The 20,039-nt window shown below is 46.4% G+C and overlaps 1 protein-coding gene across 4 annotated transcripts in view; it reads right to left on the bottom strand.

Annotated features, from left to right (window-relative positions):
• PITRM1 (pitrilysin metallopeptidase 1) overlaps positions 1-19,781 on the bottom strand; it is a 392,977-nt gene extending 373,196 nt beyond the window's left edge. For all 4 annotated transcript variants that reach the window (XM_069211204.1, XM_069211202.1, XM_069211206.1 and 1 more), the window contains exon 1: positions 19,606-19,781. In XM_069211204.1, the coding sequence (XP_069067305.1) occupies positions 19,606-19,652 (47 nt within the window). In that variant the 5' untranslated portion in view covers positions 19,653-19,781. The remainder of the gene's footprint in view (positions 1-19,605) is intronic.
• Positions 19,782-20,039: the final 258 nt, after the last annotated feature.

Consider the following 20,039-nt stretch of genomic DNA (forward strand, 5'->3'; position numbering starts at 1 on the left):
CTGGGGGTCCAAACTGATCGTGACCTCCTTCAGGCTTTATTGTAATGTGATGCAGGCGGGGGTGAGGCAGCCCTGGGGACCACCACCTCCCCGGGGCATTCACTAAATTTGGTAACCGGCAGCCCCAGGGACCACCACCTCCTGGGTCTTTGTCGTACTGTGATGCGGGGTGGGGGGGGGGGGGGGGTCTGTGTTCCAGGGTGCCCACCCCCTACGACATAGCTGTTTGCTGTGGCTCAGCTACAGCTTTAACTGCAGAGGTGCACGCAGGGAGACAAAGGAAACAATTGCTCTCACAGAGAGGGAGCTGCTTTGTCAACTCCCATCTGTGACAGCAATGCTGGCTCCTACAAGAGGTGGGGAGCCAGCTAGAAACATGGGGCCCTCCGGCTCCTCAGCATTATGGCTGGGTGCCCTGGGGGGCACCGAGATCACATGTCTGGGCCCTGGGGGATGGGGTCCCCAGAGCCATGATAGGACTGTCCCCTCCCCCCAAACAAAATAACTTAAATGTTTAGGTCGGGCCCCGGGGGATTGGATTTATTTCAAGTAACTATAATTCGCACCCTACGGTAACTTTAACTTGCGCCCTCGCCATGCACTGCTAATTACCCCACAAATTACAGCAATCATGACATCTTCTATAAACGTCCTTAAAACTATCAATTAAACATTAGCAGTAACATTTTTGACGAAAAAGCTGTGCATGGTGGGGAAATCCCCCTGCCCCCATTTTTAGAAGAAAAAAAAGCTGATTTTATAAATAAAAATAAAAAAAACTTTGTTGCGATTCACGGCAGATCGGGCAAAAATAAAAAATAAATAAAAAACCTGAAGTACGGGCTCCCGGGCTTATTCATTCTCAAGACCCTGGGTGGACCAAGTACCAGGGGAACCTACCAGGAGCATAACATATTATGTGCGCGGTGGGCCACCTCGTCCCACGCAGCCTCAGAGCGACATTTTCCCAGGGCTAAAACACTATGTATGGGGCTTTAAATGCAATTTAATGCGGGGGCCCATGTGACCCACCCACGGCCCCGGGGAACACCACCTCCCCAGGGCTATTTTCAAATTCAATGTGGGGAGCTGGCTAGGACCACAGGGGCCTTGGGGCTCCACCCATGGTCCTATCACTCTCTCACTCTTCCATATTGAGATGGGGAGCGACAGAGACAGAGAGACACTGCAATGGTCTCTCCATTCAGTGACTTCACAGAAAAGAGACAGCACAGTAACACGTCAACTGTGGCACAATGTTTGAGGTGTCAGACCTATACACTGGAAGTTTAGTCTTCTAGTCCAGGTTTGTAATTCCCCTACTTTAATTTATTTTCAAAATTACATTTTTAAGGTTTATAATAAAAGATGATCTCACTCTTTAATAGAAAAATAACTTTTTATTTTCAATATGTCCTGAAATCTCAGTTTAAGCAGATCATTCACCAAAAACAAAAAAAGTATCTCCTGCTCTCTCTCCATTTCTCTTCTTCAATCTTTCTCCAACTCACACAGACCCTTATACATCCACTCACTTACCCACTCACACAATCACTCACTCAGATCTTTGTGCACCCACTCACACCCTTACGCACCCACTCATAGACCCACTCAAACACTCATGCACCCACTCACAGATGCACCCAGACACTGACGCACCCACTAAGACAATGATACACCCACTCTCGCAGCCAGACACTCACGCAGCTACTCACAGACCCACTCACACACCCACTCACAGACCCCACTGAGACCTTCATGCACCCACTCACAGATCCATCCAATCACTGATGCACCCACTAAGACACTGATGCACCCACTCTCACACCCAGACACTCACAGTGGCTTTCACCCCTAGATACACCCTCCCAAACCTATTCTCACACCCAGAGAGACCAGCTGCGGCCAAATCCCGCTGCGCACGGCCAAAGGGCCGTGCACCGCGTGGGGCTGGGTGCTTAGGGGAGTTGGTCTCAGGGTCTGGCCACAGGCCAGGCCCTGCGGCCAAACACCGCAACACATGGCCAAAGGCCGTGCACGGAGGTGGTTGGACTAACAGACAGCAATTAAAATTACTTTATGATACAAAACCAATAGAAATTCACTGAAGAAAAATAAAAATTTTATGGGAACGTTACAGTTGGGAAATAATTTTTTTTTTAAATAAAAAAGAAAAAGACAAAAAGATTCACATCAAAACAAAGGTTACTGGGACTTTATGGTTCAAATTTTAAACGTACAACCCATAGAAAGTCACCTGTTCTAGAGTTACCTCAAGTAACACTAACACGTTCCCTAAGGTAACTATAATTCGCGCACCCGCCATGCAGTTTTTTCCTTAAATATTTTACTGCAAATATTACAATGATGCTGTAGGAAGTTGGCTCTGTATATACTATCTCAAAGTGAGAGATAGTGTGCACAGAGTCCAAGGGTTTCCCTTAGAGGTTCATAGTGGCAAAATTAGATAATACAAATGCTCTATTTTGTGGTAGTGTGGTCGAGCAGTAGGCTTATCAGAGGGTAGTGTTAATCATTTGTTGTACACACACAGGCAATAAATGAGGAACACACACACTCAAAGACTTACTCCAGGCCAATAGTTTTTATATAGAAATATATACTTTCTTAATCTATTTTAAAACAACAAGATTCAAGATTTGAAGAAAATACATAAAATGCAAGGTACTCCACATAGATAAGTAAGGAACTTTGAATTAAAGCAGTAGTACACACACTATAGGTAAAAATGGCAATAAGCTATTTTAAAAGTGGACACTGTAAAAATCAACAGTTCCTGGAGGAGGTAAGTATGGTTAAGTTTCTGAGGTAAGTAAAGCACTTACAAGTTCAGTTTCCTGGGCATACGGGACCCACCGTTGGGGGTTCAAGGCAACCCCAAAGTCACCGCACCAGCAACACAGGGCTGGTCAGGTGCAAAGGTCGAAAGAGGGCCCAAAACACATAGGTGCCTATGGAGAACAGGGGTGCTCCGGCTCCGGTCTGCTGGCAGGTAAGTACCCACGTCCTCGGGGAGCAGACCAGGAGGGTTTTGTAGAGCACAGGGGGGAGGGAGGGGGGGGGGGGGACACAAACAGGCACACAAAACACACCCTCAGTGGCACAGGGGTATCCAGGTACAGTGTGCAAAGTTGGCGTCGGGTTTGCTTGAAAGCAATGGAGGGACCCGGGGGGGTCGCTCAGGCAGGGCACTGGGGGGCTTCTCAGGCCAGCCACCAACTGGGCTAGGCAGAGGGTCGCCTGATGGTCACTCCTGCACTGGAGTTTGGTTCCTCTCGGTCCTGGGGGCTGCGGGTGCAGTGCTGGGTCCAGGCGTCTGGTTCCTTGTTACCAGGCAGTCGCGGTCAGGGGGAGCCTCTGGATCCTCTCTGCAGGCGTCGCTGTGCGGGTGCAGGGGGGTCGTCTCAGGTTACTCACGAGGTCGCAGTCGCCTGGGAGTCCTCTCTGCAGTGCTGGTTCTTGGAGCTCGGGCCAGGGGTGCCGGGTGCAGTGTGAAGTCTCACGATCTGGCGGGAAGAGTGAGTTCTTTCGAAGTTGCTTCAAAGTTCCAAAAATGTTGCCGTTGGTGAACAGTGCCGCTGTTCTCGGACGTTTCTTGGTCCTTTGGTTCAGGGCAGTCCTCTGAGGCTTCAGGGGTCGCTGGTCCCTGTCGGACGTGTTGCTGTGCAGGTTCTCTGAGTTTGGAGACAGGCCGGTAGGGCTGGGGCCAAGTCAGTTTTCATCTCCGTCGTCTCTGCAGGGCTTTCAGGTCAGCAGTCCTTCTTGTTGTAGGTTGCAGGAATCTGATTTCCTGGGTTCTGGGTCGCCCCTAAATACTAAATTTGGGGGGGGGGGAGGGGGGGGAGAGGGGGGGTTTAGGTCAGGAGGGCAGTAGCCAATGGCTATTGTCCTGGAGGGTAGCTACACCCTCTTTGTGCCTCCTCCCTGAGGGGGGGCACATCCCTAATCCTATTGGGGGAATCATCCAAAGTCAAGATGGAAGATTTCTAAAGGCAGGGGTCACCTCAGCTCAGGACACCTTAGGGGCTTGTCCTGACTGGTGGGTGACTCCTCTGGGCTTTACTCATTATCCTCTCCTGCCTTGCTGCCAAAAGTGGGAGCAGAGGCCAGAGGGGCGGGCATCTCCACTAGCTGGGATGCCTGAGTTAAATAATCAAGGAAGAAATGCTAGGCGCTGTAGATATAGGAGTGTTGGATTGGCAATTACGTGTGGAATCTTGTTTATTGCGATGACTGCGGGAATGTCTGTTCATGATATGAAAAGAGCCACTCTTACTTCTGCTCCTGAGACTACTACACTAACGGCTTTGGAGAAGTTCACGTTAGATGAGAAGTATTTGCATGATTATACTACTGCTCAAAGAGAGCTTTCTTTTAATGTTTTCTATCGCTTGTTGAGTGAGTATGTTGAAACGATGGATGCAAGGGATTGTCTTGTGTGTACGCAAATTCCTTTGTCAGTAGAGGAAGGAGTTACGTACGACAGCTTACCTTTAACCTACAGAATAAGCTGTAGCTTGCTACTAACAAGGTTCTATAATCAAGAGTCTACACATTATTTTTACTTCAACTATGATTTGGTGTTCTCGTTTGTTCCTATTATTAAATATTTGAGTAGGGTAGCTAAAGAGCATGATATAGTATTAGTTAGAAGATTCTTTGAGCCTACACTAACATTTGGAACAGCTTACACGAATAAGAATAACCTTATGTGCTTGCTTACACCTTTAGAAAAGAGCTTCATAGGGCATACTTAGGACAGGAGAAAAGCATTAAAAGAAAAATTAGAAAAAAGGTTTAGAGAAAAGGACTTACATGAATGATTATGCTTACACTGCAATTAAAACGCAAGGGAAATTAGCATTAGATGCATTACATGTAGGGAAGCTTTGTGTATATATAGGCCAAAATCATGCACTGACACTATTTGTGGGAACAAGTGAAAGCAGGCATGTGTTTTAGTTTCAGAGTAAGTGGACTTTTATCTTGAATGGTCAGGACCATGCGATTCCTGGGATCTATTATATTTTTGGACTTAATCCTTATTACCGTCTTCCAAGAGGATTGCATAGTACATGTTATTTGGGAATAGTTTTCCCAAAGATTTATCAGATAGATGACTTAAAGAAGTTTCCGAAATAGACTGAATTACATCATAAGCGACAGAGGAGGGAAATCTCTTCTGCAGTTGTGGGAGATATCTTTGGTGCAGTGATTCCTTCAGTGGGAGTCATCCTGAATTCAATCAAGATACTAAAGTTGTCTACTATTGTGGATAACATGCTGACAAATTTTACAGGGGCAATACTCCTGATAGATACTGAATTAGCTGCGGATAGAGCTATGACGCTTCAAAATCAGCTTGCTTTAGACATCCTTTTAGCGAAAGACGGCGGAGTCTGTAAAATTATTAACTCTAGGCATTGTTATTCTTCTATTCCAGATAACAGTAAGGAGATAAGAGATTTACTCACTAACCTGACTAACTCAAGTAAGGATTTAAAAGAATTTAAGAAACCAGGCGTTTGGGAAAAGGATTTGCTTCAGTGGGAAATTAGCTTAGTAACATTTGGAATGGGGTATTATTAAAAATCATACAGGGAATATTAATTGTGAGTGCTTGCATATTAGGATTATGGGGTTCATGTAAATTGTGTCAAAAGATTAAACTGAAAAGATCTAAAAATAATCAGAGGAGGGAAGAACGAAACAGGAAAAGAATCTATAGCGAACACTTCGGAAGGAGGCAAAATACAGAAGGGATAGAGTTGTGAAATGATGGCAAAGAATAGTGTGATTAAATATTTAGTCATCGGAGGAGGGACTGTTGAAGCAGATATGTTAATTAGAAATTATTAATGAATGTTTATGCGTTTTAAGTAGAAAATGGTAGAAAAAGTAAACATAAAAAATTCATGTGCACGTTTGCAAATGTGCCCACGAAAAGTGGCTACCGACTTACATGAGTTTAACTAAAATGATTAAAAGTATGTGAAATATTGAAAATGTGTAATAACAATGTAGTAATATGTCATATTAAGATGTATAACGTATGTTTTGCATTATATTGTAGAGCTAACTTAGTCGAAGTTGTGCCCTAGTTTTGCCAGGCCTCGAGCAGCAGCAGAATAATCATGAAATGTAGAAAAGCTAACGTGATGAACTGACCATGAACTACTCGCTGTTAATCAACTCTGCTTAGCTAGAATTTTCTGCATTGTATCGATGGACAGGAGATGAGAGAATCAAAGTTGCATCATACAGTGTGTAGAGCAGGCTAGATGTACTTTCCCAGGACTCGAACAATAGCTACACTGACTGAAGAAGAAGATGCAACATTGAGGACATCGTACCGTGAACCAATCGACAACCTGAGGGCAACAAAATATTAGAATTCATAGATTTGAAGAATTGAATGTATTGGGTAGCATCATATATGGTGATTAATTTACCGATTAGGAATGATGGACTGGGCAACTTTGATATAAGGACATGACAGAAGGGGAGAATTCAGATGTTAGGGGCAGATGTCAGAGGAGAGACCTTATACAGAATTTGATGCAATATTGGGGGAGAAGATATTCAAGACTTTGTCATTGGGATCATGCTCTTGAGAGCATGATGCGTTGCTGATCGATTGATGACGTGAAGACGAATACTGACTTTGTTGCTGATCCATTCAGTGGATAGGTAACGATGACAATGTGACGGTTAACTTTTGTGCCTTTCTTTCTAGGTACCAACTGCGCTGTTAAAAAGTTTTTCTCCTATCTAGATTTTTTTCCAAAATCATGGTCTAAATTGTTTTCGCATTAAGTCCCACATGCTAATGCTAATCTGGGTTAGGTAAAGTTCTTTTGGGTGACGCTAACAGTGACAATCGTTTGACAAACTAGTTGCTGAACTCTGTTATTAATGTTGATATAGTCATCTCTGTTGGCTTATGCTGAAGCATTAGAGCATGTTTTCTCAAGTTCTGATTAGATTATGTTATTGGAGGTCAATAATGAACTAATTCTGAGCGGATTGAATAAAGTTTGAATTAACTGAATGGATTAGTATTGTAACTAATAGGGAAATAAAAATTGTTAAAACGTAAATTGAGTTGCGATTATTCATGAAATGTTGATATAATTGACTAATGATTTATGACTTTCTTGGTGCGTATATTGATTATTGGTAACATTGGTCACTACATGGCTAGGATACTCCATGCGAATCAAAAGGCTCATCGGCCTATACACGTCCCCTTGTAAATTTAATTACTAAGGACCAGGCGCGCTAGCAACTACAACATGATGTGGGTGTTTTTTTTAAATATTATTATTTATTTAGTGATCCGAGATGAATCTGTAGATACAGGGTTTACTTTTAAAAGCATGTAGAGGGAAGCAACATAGGGACACAAACGAGGGGTTTAAAAGCAACACATTGGAAGCAAAACAGAGGAGGGAATCTGGAAGCAACACAGGGGGCACAAGCAAAATGGAGTGTGAATGGGGGCAGAAAAGCAACATGGAGATGTGGGGAATGAAGAACATTGGCGAGAAAGCAACCAATGGGAGTGCATCACACAGTGAGGAATGGGAAAAGCATGCAGGTAAGAAAGAGCAACCCAGAGCCCAGCAGAAGAGAAGCACACCAGGGAGAAAAGTGGAAAACTCATGCACTCTTGTGAACAGAAAAAATAAGTTCCCTAAAAGTCAGCAGTGGAAGGATACAAGTACATTCACAATGCTCCAGGGCGGGACAAACACAAGATGGTCAAGGAAAGCCATTGAATAAGAAGACAAATGAAAGTGAAAGTAAAGCCAACTATAGGTAATCTTCGGCAGGCTCCAAGCCCCTCTGTGTTCTTGGTAAGCCCACAATATGCCTTTCGCAACCAGCCTGTTGCACTGTCTTGCAGGCTCGACCTAAACAGGCTGAAAGTGTTCAAACAATTGAAAAAGTCCTTATCATGTTTGACAGCAGGGCTAAGAAAAACACTGCTGAAGCAAGCAAACAAGTGTACTTGCTAGTGCGTATTTAAGCTAGGGGCAAACAAAGAACAGAAGGATGGTTCAGGCCATCAAATGCACCACAAAGCGCAAAGTCATTAAGTCCAACGTCATAGTGGCTTGAATCGAATATTCAGGCTCCTCCCAATAAGAATGAATGCACAGGATACGACAAAATTGGTTAAGAACTGCAGCACCCTCCATATTATATCGAAAATTCATTTGGATTATGTCTATGTCCAAAGTAACCGAAGCATCTGTTTCTACGCATAGGAAAGAGAGGTGCCTACAGTTAAATTTGTAGTGGACATCTCATTTTTAAAACGCAAACATTTGTTCAATTATTCTAAACCCAAAGACTGCTCTGTTTTACTAACGTATGGGAGCCATGAGTAATGAGATAATGTTTTATAAGAGAATACTTGCTGAAAATTAGATCCTAGGCCATCATCACATACCCTGGAGAAACCTTCGAATGCATAATACAGGGATGCGTTTGCACTGTTTATTTGAAAGGCTGGTGTGCAATGAAACACGCGTCCATCGCACATAATACTCACTACTGCAGATACATTGCTGCTCTGCAATATGCAAGAGTAACTGTAGACCAAAGCTGCAGCCCTCTGGCGTACACCAGTGCTTTAATGAAAAGGTAAAAAGATCTCTGAAAGTGGCATGGGCAGAGTAGAGTAACTAGGAACCATCCAACAATAAACTTGGCATATGTAGTTAATGACATGGTTCTAAACATGTGAACTGAAATAATTTGTCTAACACACCACGACTCCTGACCAGTATATAAATGCCTTTGAATATTCTTTTAAAGTAGGCAAACATGGGGGAGGAGCCAAGATGGCGGCCGGGACGGTAGCTTGATCTGGGCGCCACGTTCCCGGCTACCTCGAAACATCCTGGAAGGCGCCCCCCCGCGGCCTGGTAGCGGCGGCCGGGACGGCGGCTTGACCGGGGGAGACCGGGGCACCCAACTTGTGTCGCGGGCGCCCCTCGGTACGCGGGCAAGGCGGGGCTGGGACTTGCGAGTCCGCGCCGGGTGTGGCGCAGAGCGGGAGGAGCTGCGGCCCCGGTCGCGCTCTCGCCGGGCGCGGCCGCCTCCCGCTTACACGGCTGCTCGTGGCCGGGAGGGCTGAAGAGACGTGTCCAAAAGCGGACCGCACGGTTGATTTCACTGGGCGCCCCGGGACGCGTGAAGCCGGCTCGAGGAACTGGGGCGCCATCTTGAATTTTGCCGCGGCAGCAGCCGCGTGTGTAAGCTGCTGAGGGACAAAGAAGAGGCCCAGCAGCAGCCGTGTGTGTAAGCTGCTGCGGGACAAAGAAGAGGCCCAGCAAAGAAGACGCGCAGCGGCGGCGGGCCAGCAGGCTGCGGCGGTCCCCGGTGCAGAATTTTTTAAAAAAACGAGGTGAGGAGGGCACCTGCGAGGGGGGGGAGAAAACACCAAAACTAAGCTGAGGGGAAAACCCTTGGAACGACAAGCACCCCCCCACCCCCTCCACCCCACCTCTCCATTTACGCAAAAGGGCAAGATGGATGTGGATCGCGTGCTCCTGGGAGCTCGGACTACTCAACCAACGCAGAGTGGACGGCTGGGTTGGACCGCGGGCGGGTGGCCTGCCCTGGACTCCCCTGCAATGGGTCCCTGGCGCGACTGTCCTTAGCTGCACAAAGTTTATTTGCGGCGCCCTGCGATCGCCCTGACCCGCGATTTCTCCCGCGTGTCGACGCCTCTCGTGGCTGCCCAGCACTTCTCCCCTCTATCTGAGGGAGCCTCTGCCACCAAGCCCTCCCGCCACACAAGAAGAAACGAGTGTACTCCCCCAGCGTTTACACCCTCCGCATATTCCGGTGGGCCCGGAGGACAGCCCCACAAGAACTCATAGCTGGAACATTGAATCCATTAATGACTGCAGCATTTGTCATTGAATATCCAGGCCATAATAAGTCAGAATTAGACTAAATGTCCCTTTGCTTTGCCGCCTAATCTCACACCCTCAACACCGGATGTGCGCTACATGCCCAGGCAACTCAGTAAAAGTTTATAACATCGAATCAGGAAGATTAAAAGTGCGTAATCTCTGCAGATTGGGAGGTAATCTCAGAACAGCCAAAATGGCCGGCAGAGCCAAGTCAACCAAGAACCCAGACCGAACTACCCAAGCGATAACGCCTACTGACCAACAATCTGGCCCATCCCTACAGTCACTAGAAAGCACACTTCTAGCACATTCTGCTCAGTTCGAGAAAGTATTGCAGGCAATACTGGACACTAAGTCATCCTTGGAAGGCAGAATTGATGCAGTCGCGCAAGACTTGAATCTTTTACGAGTGGATCATCGAAGCCTAGCTGAAAAAGTGAAAACAACTGAAGCTGAAATAGCTGATCTAACTCCAATAGCGCAAGGGAACCAAAAACAGATTCAACGCATGGACGAGGAGCTGAAGATACTTTGGAGAAGATCGGAGGAAATGGAGAGTAGGACGCGCCGAAATAACGTGAGATTCCTGGGCTTTCCGGAAAGTATGCGTCAACCGGAATCAGAAACCTCCCTAGAGCAGTGGCTAATCAAGGAGGTGTTAAATGGGGCTCCATCCAAGTTTTTCTCAGTTGAAAGGGCTTACAGAATCCCGGGCAGACCTCCGGCCCCCGGCCAGTCCCCCAGGCCATTGATTGCCAGGTTCTTGAACTATAGAGACCGAGACGCAATATTGCAACAATTCCGCAATAAGGGCCTGTTCAAGTATGAAGACTCGAATATTAACGCTTACCCAGACTTTACGCAAGAGGTGCAGAACCAACGCAATTCTTTTGTTAAAATCAAGCAACGCTTACGAGAACAGAACATAAAATATGCCCTGCTCTTCCCAGCCAAGCTAAGGGTAGTGATGGAGGACCGTACCCATATATTCACCAACCCCGAGGATGCCTGGACATGGCTCCACGCCAAGGGCCTTGCACCCCCCCGGGAGGACGAAGAGGGGGACGGGAAATGGCAAAAACCTGCTGCAAGGAAGAGATCCAAACGGCACACCAGAGGCCAGCCCAATGTCTGGCAAGCAGCAGAGGAAAGAGCAAAAGTGCTAAAAGAGACGCCGTTACACATGCAAAGCCGCAATACAATTGCCAGTGGTCTTGAGGAGCTGGGATCGGACTCAGACACAGCCAGCTCCGCATCCACGGTAACAGGAGAACTAGGTGGGCCGAAGGTCACCCCAAGAACTGCCGACGATCTATAAACTATTCGTTCAGGCCCAGAGAGACTACCAGGGACGATGCTTGAAACTTGAAAATCTACAGAGACTCTGCGACACTGCCGAGACGTGGGGATAAAGTGCCTTCAACAATATGCATCTTTGATATAAACACTAAGCTAAGTGATTGGGGGCATAAGTAGGTGGTACATGGCGGATGGGCGGGCCAGAGGGAACGGATTTATGCCAAGGGGGGGCGCCTGTCGATATTGGCAGACTAAGTCTGCGGCACGATGTGAGCCCCTTACAAGAGCCACATCTGCACGATATGAGAACCCCACTATGCAAATCCAACCGGATAAGAGTTATTTCACACACTTTTAAGTTTTGTAGTTTCACTGTAGTTGTAAGCAGTATAGATGGTTTAATTAGGGGGGTGGGGACTAACAGTTTAGCAGCAATGCAAGAATCGGAATTACTCAATGCACAAAACATAGACCTGCACCCGCTATATTTAAATATCAGCAACAGAAAGGCAGAGACCAGGCGGGCCAACACCAAAGCCCAGATCCACAACACAGCAACACATCCCCAGTACCCCATATGATGTCTTCCCGAAACAATACGAAAAACCAGTATATTATATTAACATGGAATATCAGGGGCCTTGGGATGCTGAGCAAACGGGCTAGAGTGCACGCTCGACTTAAAAGACTAGGAGTGCAGATCGCTATTCTGCAAGAGACACATATGCTAGAGGGGGACCTACGCGCCCTACGCACGAAGTGGGGAGGCCAGTTGATAGGCACAACATACTCGGCTTTTGCGAGAGGGGTGTTGATCTGGATAGCGGCGGGAGTTCCATTTCTCATGTCAGCACACAAGATAGACCAGGGAGGGAGGTACGTAGTAGTGGAGGGCAGACTAGACGGCAGACAAATGGCTGTGATCGGGGTATACGCCCCCAACAGTGGCATCTCGGGCTTTCTTACCACTCTCACCCCAACGTTGCTGTCCCACCCCATGCCCCTAGCCATCTGGGGCGGTGATTTTAACAGTACCCCATCAGCAGCATTGGACAGAACCAGTGCCCACTCGAGCACACCAACTAGTAGGAAGCCCGTAAGTCCCCTGCAAGAATGGGCAAATGTTATGGGTCTTTATGATGTATGGCGATTAGGCCATCCAGAGCAAAAAGAATATTCATTTTACTCGGTCCCACATAACACCCACACAAGAATAGACATAGTATGGGGCACCCGCGAAATAGGGGCGCTGATCACTGAATCTGAATACTTGGCAAAGACAGTCTCGGACCATGCGCCTCTGAGAGTAACACTGAACTGGGGCAGGGCACGTCAGGCAATTCCCACTTGGAGATTCCAGACGGAAGCTCTACAAGATCAAGCATTCGCCGCAACATTGGGGAAATCTATAGGCCAATATTGGGAAACAAACGCTATGTCTGCAAAAACCCGGGCGATAGAATGGGATGCCCACAAGGTAGTAGCACGCGGAGTATGCATGTGCACTACGTGGGGAGTGAGACGCTCTTTACAGGTGGAAATTAGTAAACTAGAGAAGGAGCTAAGGATTGCGGAAAAAGCGGTAGCACGGGGGGAAATCACTAGCACTGTCCTCAAAGAAAAGCGCTCAAAATATAATGAGGCAGATAGCAGGCTCTGATGCCACGACTACAACTATTACTTAACCAGGTTGCAAACGGAAGGAGACAGATCAAGTAGAATGTTAGCGTGGCTACTCCGCGAGGATAGACAGCAAGCTCTGATAGGTGCCATCCGGGTGGGCGCGCATGAGATGGCTACTACACAAGTAGAAATAAACGAGACGTTTAGGAACTACTATTCAAACTTATACACTAAACGTACCTCGTGCACAGCTACACAACTTGAGGCTTTCCTGGCGGACTCCTTCCTACCCCAACTACCACAAACAGATAGAGATGAATTGAAACCCCCATAACAACAGAAGAGATAGAACTAGCCCTTGCACAGCTGCCCAGGAACAAAGCGCCGGGTGCAGACGGCCTCCCCTCGGAGTATTATAAAGCCTATTTACCCAGCCTAAAATCCCATCTGCTAGGAGTGTTCCAGGAGGCGTGGACTAAAGAAAGCTTACCTATATCTCAAAGGGAAGCTATGATAGTGGTACTCCCTAATCAGGGTCGAGACCACACAGATGTTAAATCTTATAGACCACTATAGCTGTTAAACACAGACTGCAAAATATTAGGCAAAATATTGGCTAATAGGTTAGCCCCCCTCATGCAATTATTGATTCATGCAGATCAAAATGGCTTCATCCCAAAGCGTAACACCTTCCTAAATATTCGCAGATTGCCGAGTATAATAGGAGACACCCCCAAGACTGCACAGGAGGAAATGGTGCTCTCACTAGACATAGAAAAGGCCTTTGATACGCTGGAATGGGACTTCCTGATGCCTACGATGGCCCGTATGGGAATAGGCCCTAATTACATTCGTTGGGTCCGTACATTATATTCTAATCCAAGCGCGAGGGTGAAGTCAGGCGGGGTGATTTCTGATAGCTTCCCGATTTCCAGGGGGACACGGCAGGGATGTCCCTTATCCCCGCTACTGTTTGCCATAGCAATGGAGCCGTTAGCGGCAAAAGTACGCCTCATGGAGCACGAATGGGGAATTATTAGGAATGGGTTACATCACACGATTTCATTATATGCAGATGATGCTTTGATATATATCAGGAACGGTTGTGCAGCTATCCCACCTGTAATGTCTTTATTGGCTGAATTTGGAGGCCTGTCTGGCCTTGTGGTAAACTGGGAGAAGTCCTGTGTGTTCCCCCTCGCAAAAAGGGCCCCCAACAACCAAGACCCCCCAGAGGTAGGGCACCTAAAGTGGTGCCCGACAACATTTAAATATCTTGGGATAAACATATATCATGCCACAGAAGACTTAAGAGACGGGAACCTGGGGAAGGCGCTAACTTCCATAAAAGGCTCCCTACAATTTTGGAACAAGCTTCCGCTCTCGCCACCCGGTAAGGTGGCGATTGCTAACATGTTGATTCTACCTAGGCTCCTATATTATTTTGCGGCCCTGCCGATAACCATTCCCAAAAGTTTCTTCAGCAACTTAAACACAGCATTACTGCAGCTCATTTGGGGAGGTGGTAGAGCGCGAGTGGCGCTATCCACATTGCAATGCCCGTTGGATAACGGTGGCCTGGGAACTCCGAATTTTGAAAGATACTATGCTGCCGCACAACTTCAGTGGGTCCAATATTGGATCCACAGACCAGAGCAAGCGGAACCCATGAGCCTAGAGCCTCGGCGGAACGGGACCCCCCTTTTAAATTGGCTGACGTCAAAGCCCCCCAAAGTGGTACTGGTTAACCCTTTGCTTGCAGCCGCGCATGCATGCTGGGTTAAATATGTGCAAAGAGGAGCGGATAAGCTTCCTTACTCCCCACACATACCGCTAAATTATCTATTGGCGGGGACTGCAGCTGGAATGCAAGCTGTAAAGCTGTGGAATGAAGCAGGGATACAGACAGTAGGGGATTGCTTTGAAGACGGCAAATTAATGACGTTCGAGGCTCTCCAGGCCCTCACAGAGATAAATTCGGGTCAGTTCCTGACATATCATGCCGTATGTCATGAAATCAGAAGAATATGGGGAATAGGCACTTCGGAACCAGAGACCTCCCCAGTGCTCCACCAGCTTCTACAACACAGTGATCAAACAAAAATAATATCCAATCTATATAGAATCCTCAACAAGACTCCTGATGCACAGGCAGGGAAAGCATGGAGTAGATGGAATGCAGTACTCCCCACCCCGATCCCATTGAAAGACTGGCCCAAGGCCTTGTCTCACATCAGAGGCGTGTCAAGGAATCCCAGATTTAGATATACCCAATTCAATTACACGCATCAAACATATCTTTCCCCAGCAAGAATAAAGCGCATGTTCCCTGATTCAGTACCAACATGCCCCAGATGCAAAATACCGTCAGCTCCCTTCTACCACATGGTATGGGATTGCCCTAATATACAAACGGCCTGGGCGGAGGTGGTAGGGGAGGTATCTGGGCTAACGGGACTTGCACTGTTAGCAGACCCTGGGTCCTGCCTGCTGGGACTGAGGAAGAGACCAAAAAAACAAAGACATCTGCACAAATTTATAGACTTGGCCTTTTTAATGTACAAAAGATTAATAGCAATGCATTGGAAAGCCCCTAAGGCACCCGATCTGAAATCCTGGTACTCTCTAATAATACGCTGGGCTCGCACTGAATACCAGGTACTAAAAAGAATGGTGCGCGAAGGGCGACAACACACAGGATGCTCCACTTGGGAGGATTTGGTAACAAAATTGGAGGCTAAAAACGATGAGAAGCCTCCTTGAATTGGGGCACATACAATCGCGATAATCACGACATAAATTCCCCTGCATCCCCCATTACGGAAACAAAATTCATAGGGCACCCAGGTACCATAGCGCACACACATAATTTCCTCCCATCTCTCTAGTAATAATTGTTCATCAAATTTTCGTCACCACAGTCCCAGCGACACGTGAGGAGCAGAAAACCAGGGTAGCCATCTGCATACACTAATCCAGATGGTGCCCTCCTCAGGCAGCCAGGGAACTCATGCATGCAAAACAAGGCCAACACTGGTCACGAGCGAATGCCTATATAAAATAAACAATAAAGGATAAACCCATGGAGGGTGCAGCCAGAAATGATACTGTAAAACTTGAAGTGTTCCGTGAAGTGCATATTGGTGGGGTGTGTGATTGTTAAATGACCTAGATATTAGTTATTGTATTGGTTTATCCTGTGGTTGCAAATTGAATAATTTGTATTATATTTTGAAATATAAAATCAATAAAAATATATCTTTTTTTTTTTTAAAGTAGGCAAACATATCTCGCAATAACGAAAGCAGCGACCTAAACAAGCCAGACCTATCGAGTTTGCCAGTACTAATTACAGAGATTTTTTATTTAAAAGCAGATAAATACTTAACAAAAATATTGTGACTGATCAAACAGAATATGTTCCAATTCTGAAAATATTAGACTGAAAAAATCTGAACGTATGAGATTGGGAATTTAACATTACAAAGGTTCCTTAAGACAGTGTCTTAATAAATTTCACAATCGTTCCTAGTTTCCGCCTTACATCACCTACCTCCCAAATGTTTTCCCTCTGGCTGGATGATGTCCTTTTTATCCCACATCTCTCTTTCTGAGGCCGCTTCATCTGTTTATCACGCAGTTCATCTTCATTGTCACAGTCTTTTCATTCTATTTAGATGTATGTACCTTCCTTTGTCTACTTCATTTAACAGTCATTTTCCACACACACACTCCCTCCCTCCCTCCTCACTGGTTAGAACTGTATGTTATTTTTTTGGCATTCTCAGCATTTTGACCAGTGTTCTGTGAACTCTGTGGAGAGGCCAAGGATTGGATGAGCACATATTCTGATCGCCCTAAAGATTCAGTGAAGGGCACTGTGAGAAACCTGCACCGACTTTAGGGTCAGCTCGAGAGTGCTCAATAGAGCCCCGTCATATACTTAAACACAACTCTGGTTGCAATATGCATCGTGCAAGGCTCATGTGTTGCATGAACAGCAAAACTACAGATACATCATCTGCGAAAAGGAGATAATCATAGGGAGTAGGAACACCTTTACCACGCACCATGTAGTAAAACGTGTGAAATGTACAGTGGCCGTAATTTTGACACATATTACCTTCAGAGTTCTTACACACTGTGTTGAAAAGAGATCTGTGTGTGGCGTATTCTATTTAAAAAAAAAAAAAACTGTACATTATGGTTTAGAATTCTTCCTATTTCGAAACCTGACGCATCGCAGGTACATCTTTGCATTTGTTGAGCCATCTAACCAGATCATTGCCTGTGTCTCTTAGCCGCTGCTTCTTAGGGTTGAGCCTGTGATAGCATGTGCTAGTGCATGCGTATTGCTTGCGAGATGCTGTAGTAGTTCGAAAAGGGCTCGGAGCCCGCCTGTCGCTCACCATTTGTTGGCTTTCGTGGCACTCTTCTTTACAGCCTTATAATTCATCCAGTTCAGGCTGGCATAATTTCCAGGCCGGTCTGTGGCACAAGGATCAAGCACTGATTGATTTAAGTTAATTAGTGCCCGCCCGCTGCTCCTGACTTGATTGAGGTACTCTTTTTTTTATATTTTGATATTCTGCAAGTGTGGGTTGTGTTTTCCTTTCCCATTTGCACTTTACAGATGTAGGAAAGCAGTCAAAAGTAATACGTACAAAAAAAAAAAAGAAGATTTTTCTTTTTTATTTCAAGATTGTTTGCGGTTATGCTACCTTCCTTCACCAGTATGCCTTCAGTCTTTCTTGGATGTTGTAAGGAAATGCCTTCCTTGGCATGGTTACCCCCTAACATTTTGCCTTTTGTTGATGCCAGTTATGATTGAAAGTGTGCTGGGACCCTGATAACCAGGCCCCAGAACCAGTGCTCTTTCCCTAAACTGTACCTTTGTTCCCACAACTGGCACAGCCCTGGCACACAGATAAGTCCCTTGTAAATGGTACCCATGGTACCAAAGGCCCTGTTGCCAGGGAATGTCTCTAAGGGCTGCACCATGTCTTATGCCATCCTGGGGACCGGTCATTCAGCACATGCACACTGCCTCACAGCTTGTGTGCTGGTGGGGAGAAAATGACTAAGTCAACATGGCACTTCCCTCAGGGTGCCATGCCACCTCTCACTGCCTGTGGCATAAGTAAGTCACCCCTCTAGCAGGCCTTACAGCCCTAAGGCAGGGTGTACTATAGCGCAGGTGAGGGCATAAGTGCATGAGCACTATGCCCCTACAGTGTCTAAGAAAAACCTTAGACATTGTAAGTGCAGGGTAGCCATAAAGAGTATATGGTCTGGGAGTTTGTCAAATACGAACTCCACAGTTCCATATTGGCTACACTGAAATCTGGGAAGTTTGGTATCAAACTTCTCAGCACAATAAATGTACACTGATGCCAGTGTGGGATTTATGAGGGCATCTTAGAGATTCTACCTGAATACCAGTCCAACTCCTTGTGCTAAGCGGACCAGTTTCTGCCAGCCTGCCACAACCAGAAAAGTTTCTGGCCACATGGGGCGAGTGCCTTTGCCACTCTGTGGCCAGGAACAAAGACTGTACTAGGTGGAGGTGCTTCTCACCTCCCCCTGTTGGAACTGTAACACCTGGTGGTCAGCCTCAAAGGCTCAAGCCTGGTGTTACAACGCCCCAGGGCACTCCAGCTAGTGGAGATGCCCGCCCCCACCCCCAAACCGCATCCTTATTACCCTATGCCTGTTTCAACACTCATGATATGTTTGAGTGACCCTTCTAGTTTATTTCTCCTATGTGGCTGTCTTGTGTCTTTTTGGGGGGAATTGTGATAGCCAGCCACCAGCTCTGATGGTGGGGTGGTTAAAGTGGTGTTCTACTGGAATTTGCATGGCAGATTTAAATTAGGATACTAAATGACAACATTTTAATTTTTGCTGCAGAAAGAGGAAGAAGGAAAATAGAAGTGCTTTAGTTATATTCAGGGCCACTGGAATTGTATGGCAGGAAAAGACGAAATTATGAGGCAGGGTTGACCTATTTATGGGCAAGAAAAGTCCAGCAATGAAGATACAATGCCAGTAGCTTTAACTCAAGCAAATGCGAGACCTGAGACCTTTCGCATTGCAAATGCTTTTTTTTTTCTCACAGGGATACGAACATAAGCCGCTGTAGGGACCTGCTTCGATGTTAGCTTTTAAAAACTTCCAGTGTGGAACACAGGCAAGATACGCCCCACTAAGACCCCCTGGTGTAGACTCGTATTTTTTTCAACCAATATATCTTAGCAAAAGAGCATCTATACGCCCTAGTTATACGAAGAAATGTGAAACCGCATGCCCAAGCATGCAAACCGTTCCTGACTGCTCTAACCACATTCATGACTCGGAATCAGAAGCAGGGAACTGCAGTCCCTGACACAAAACATATTATACATCTATAATCCAAAAAGCAATGGCAAAGCTATAGCTTCGGGGTCAGCTACTACGGTAAAGTCCGCACATCTGTGAAGGAGACTGTCTATGATTAGTCAAACAATATGCATATTTTACCCATTTTAATTATCCTCTTCCTGACATAACACTCATCCAATGCAAGCACGGGGGCAAATTATATTGTCATTTTTATAACCTACAAAATGAAGAGTTGACCTTTCATGGACGTTCTGATTCTTGTCTGCATAACGCCAGACCTGTATATACAGGAGTACCCGGGCAGCCAAACATGCTCTATTTTTACAAACTTCTCATAGATGCCACTCACCGGAGAAGACGTAACCTGTCCAGTGCCGACCGACCCAGGGGAATCATGGCGGATCCTGGAGGGATACCGGGGGAGGCTGTTGCACTGGCTTTACCTCCCTTCTTCACTGATGATAGGGGCCAGTTTGATTTCACGAACCACGAAGACCAAACACCGGCAACACTTACTCAGCTCCGACCTGACCCTATCCGCACTCCCTATTCGACAATCATTCAGAGCTCTTCGTTGTGATTGGACAAGCTTTCTGGATCCATCATCCGGACATGTGTTAGTACTGAGAGTAAGGCGACTGGTGGAAAGGGAACATAGTACTAGACAGAGGACTCAATGTCGTGCAACGGTTCTCTCTCTCCAGGGGATGGGAAGGGAGGTGACGTTGTTTCTAACGCTTTGACTTCGGCGGACCATAAATGCCACCTCCCGATTCAGCCGGG

Source organism: Pleurodeles waltl, chromosome 10, assembly GCF_031143425.1.
Source record: "Pleurodeles waltl isolate 20211129_DDA chromosome 10, aPleWal1.hap1.20221129, whole genome shotgun sequence".
In the NCBI taxonomy this organism is placed as follows: Eukaryota; Metazoa; Chordata; class Amphibia; order Caudata; family Salamandridae; genus Pleurodeles; species Pleurodeles waltl.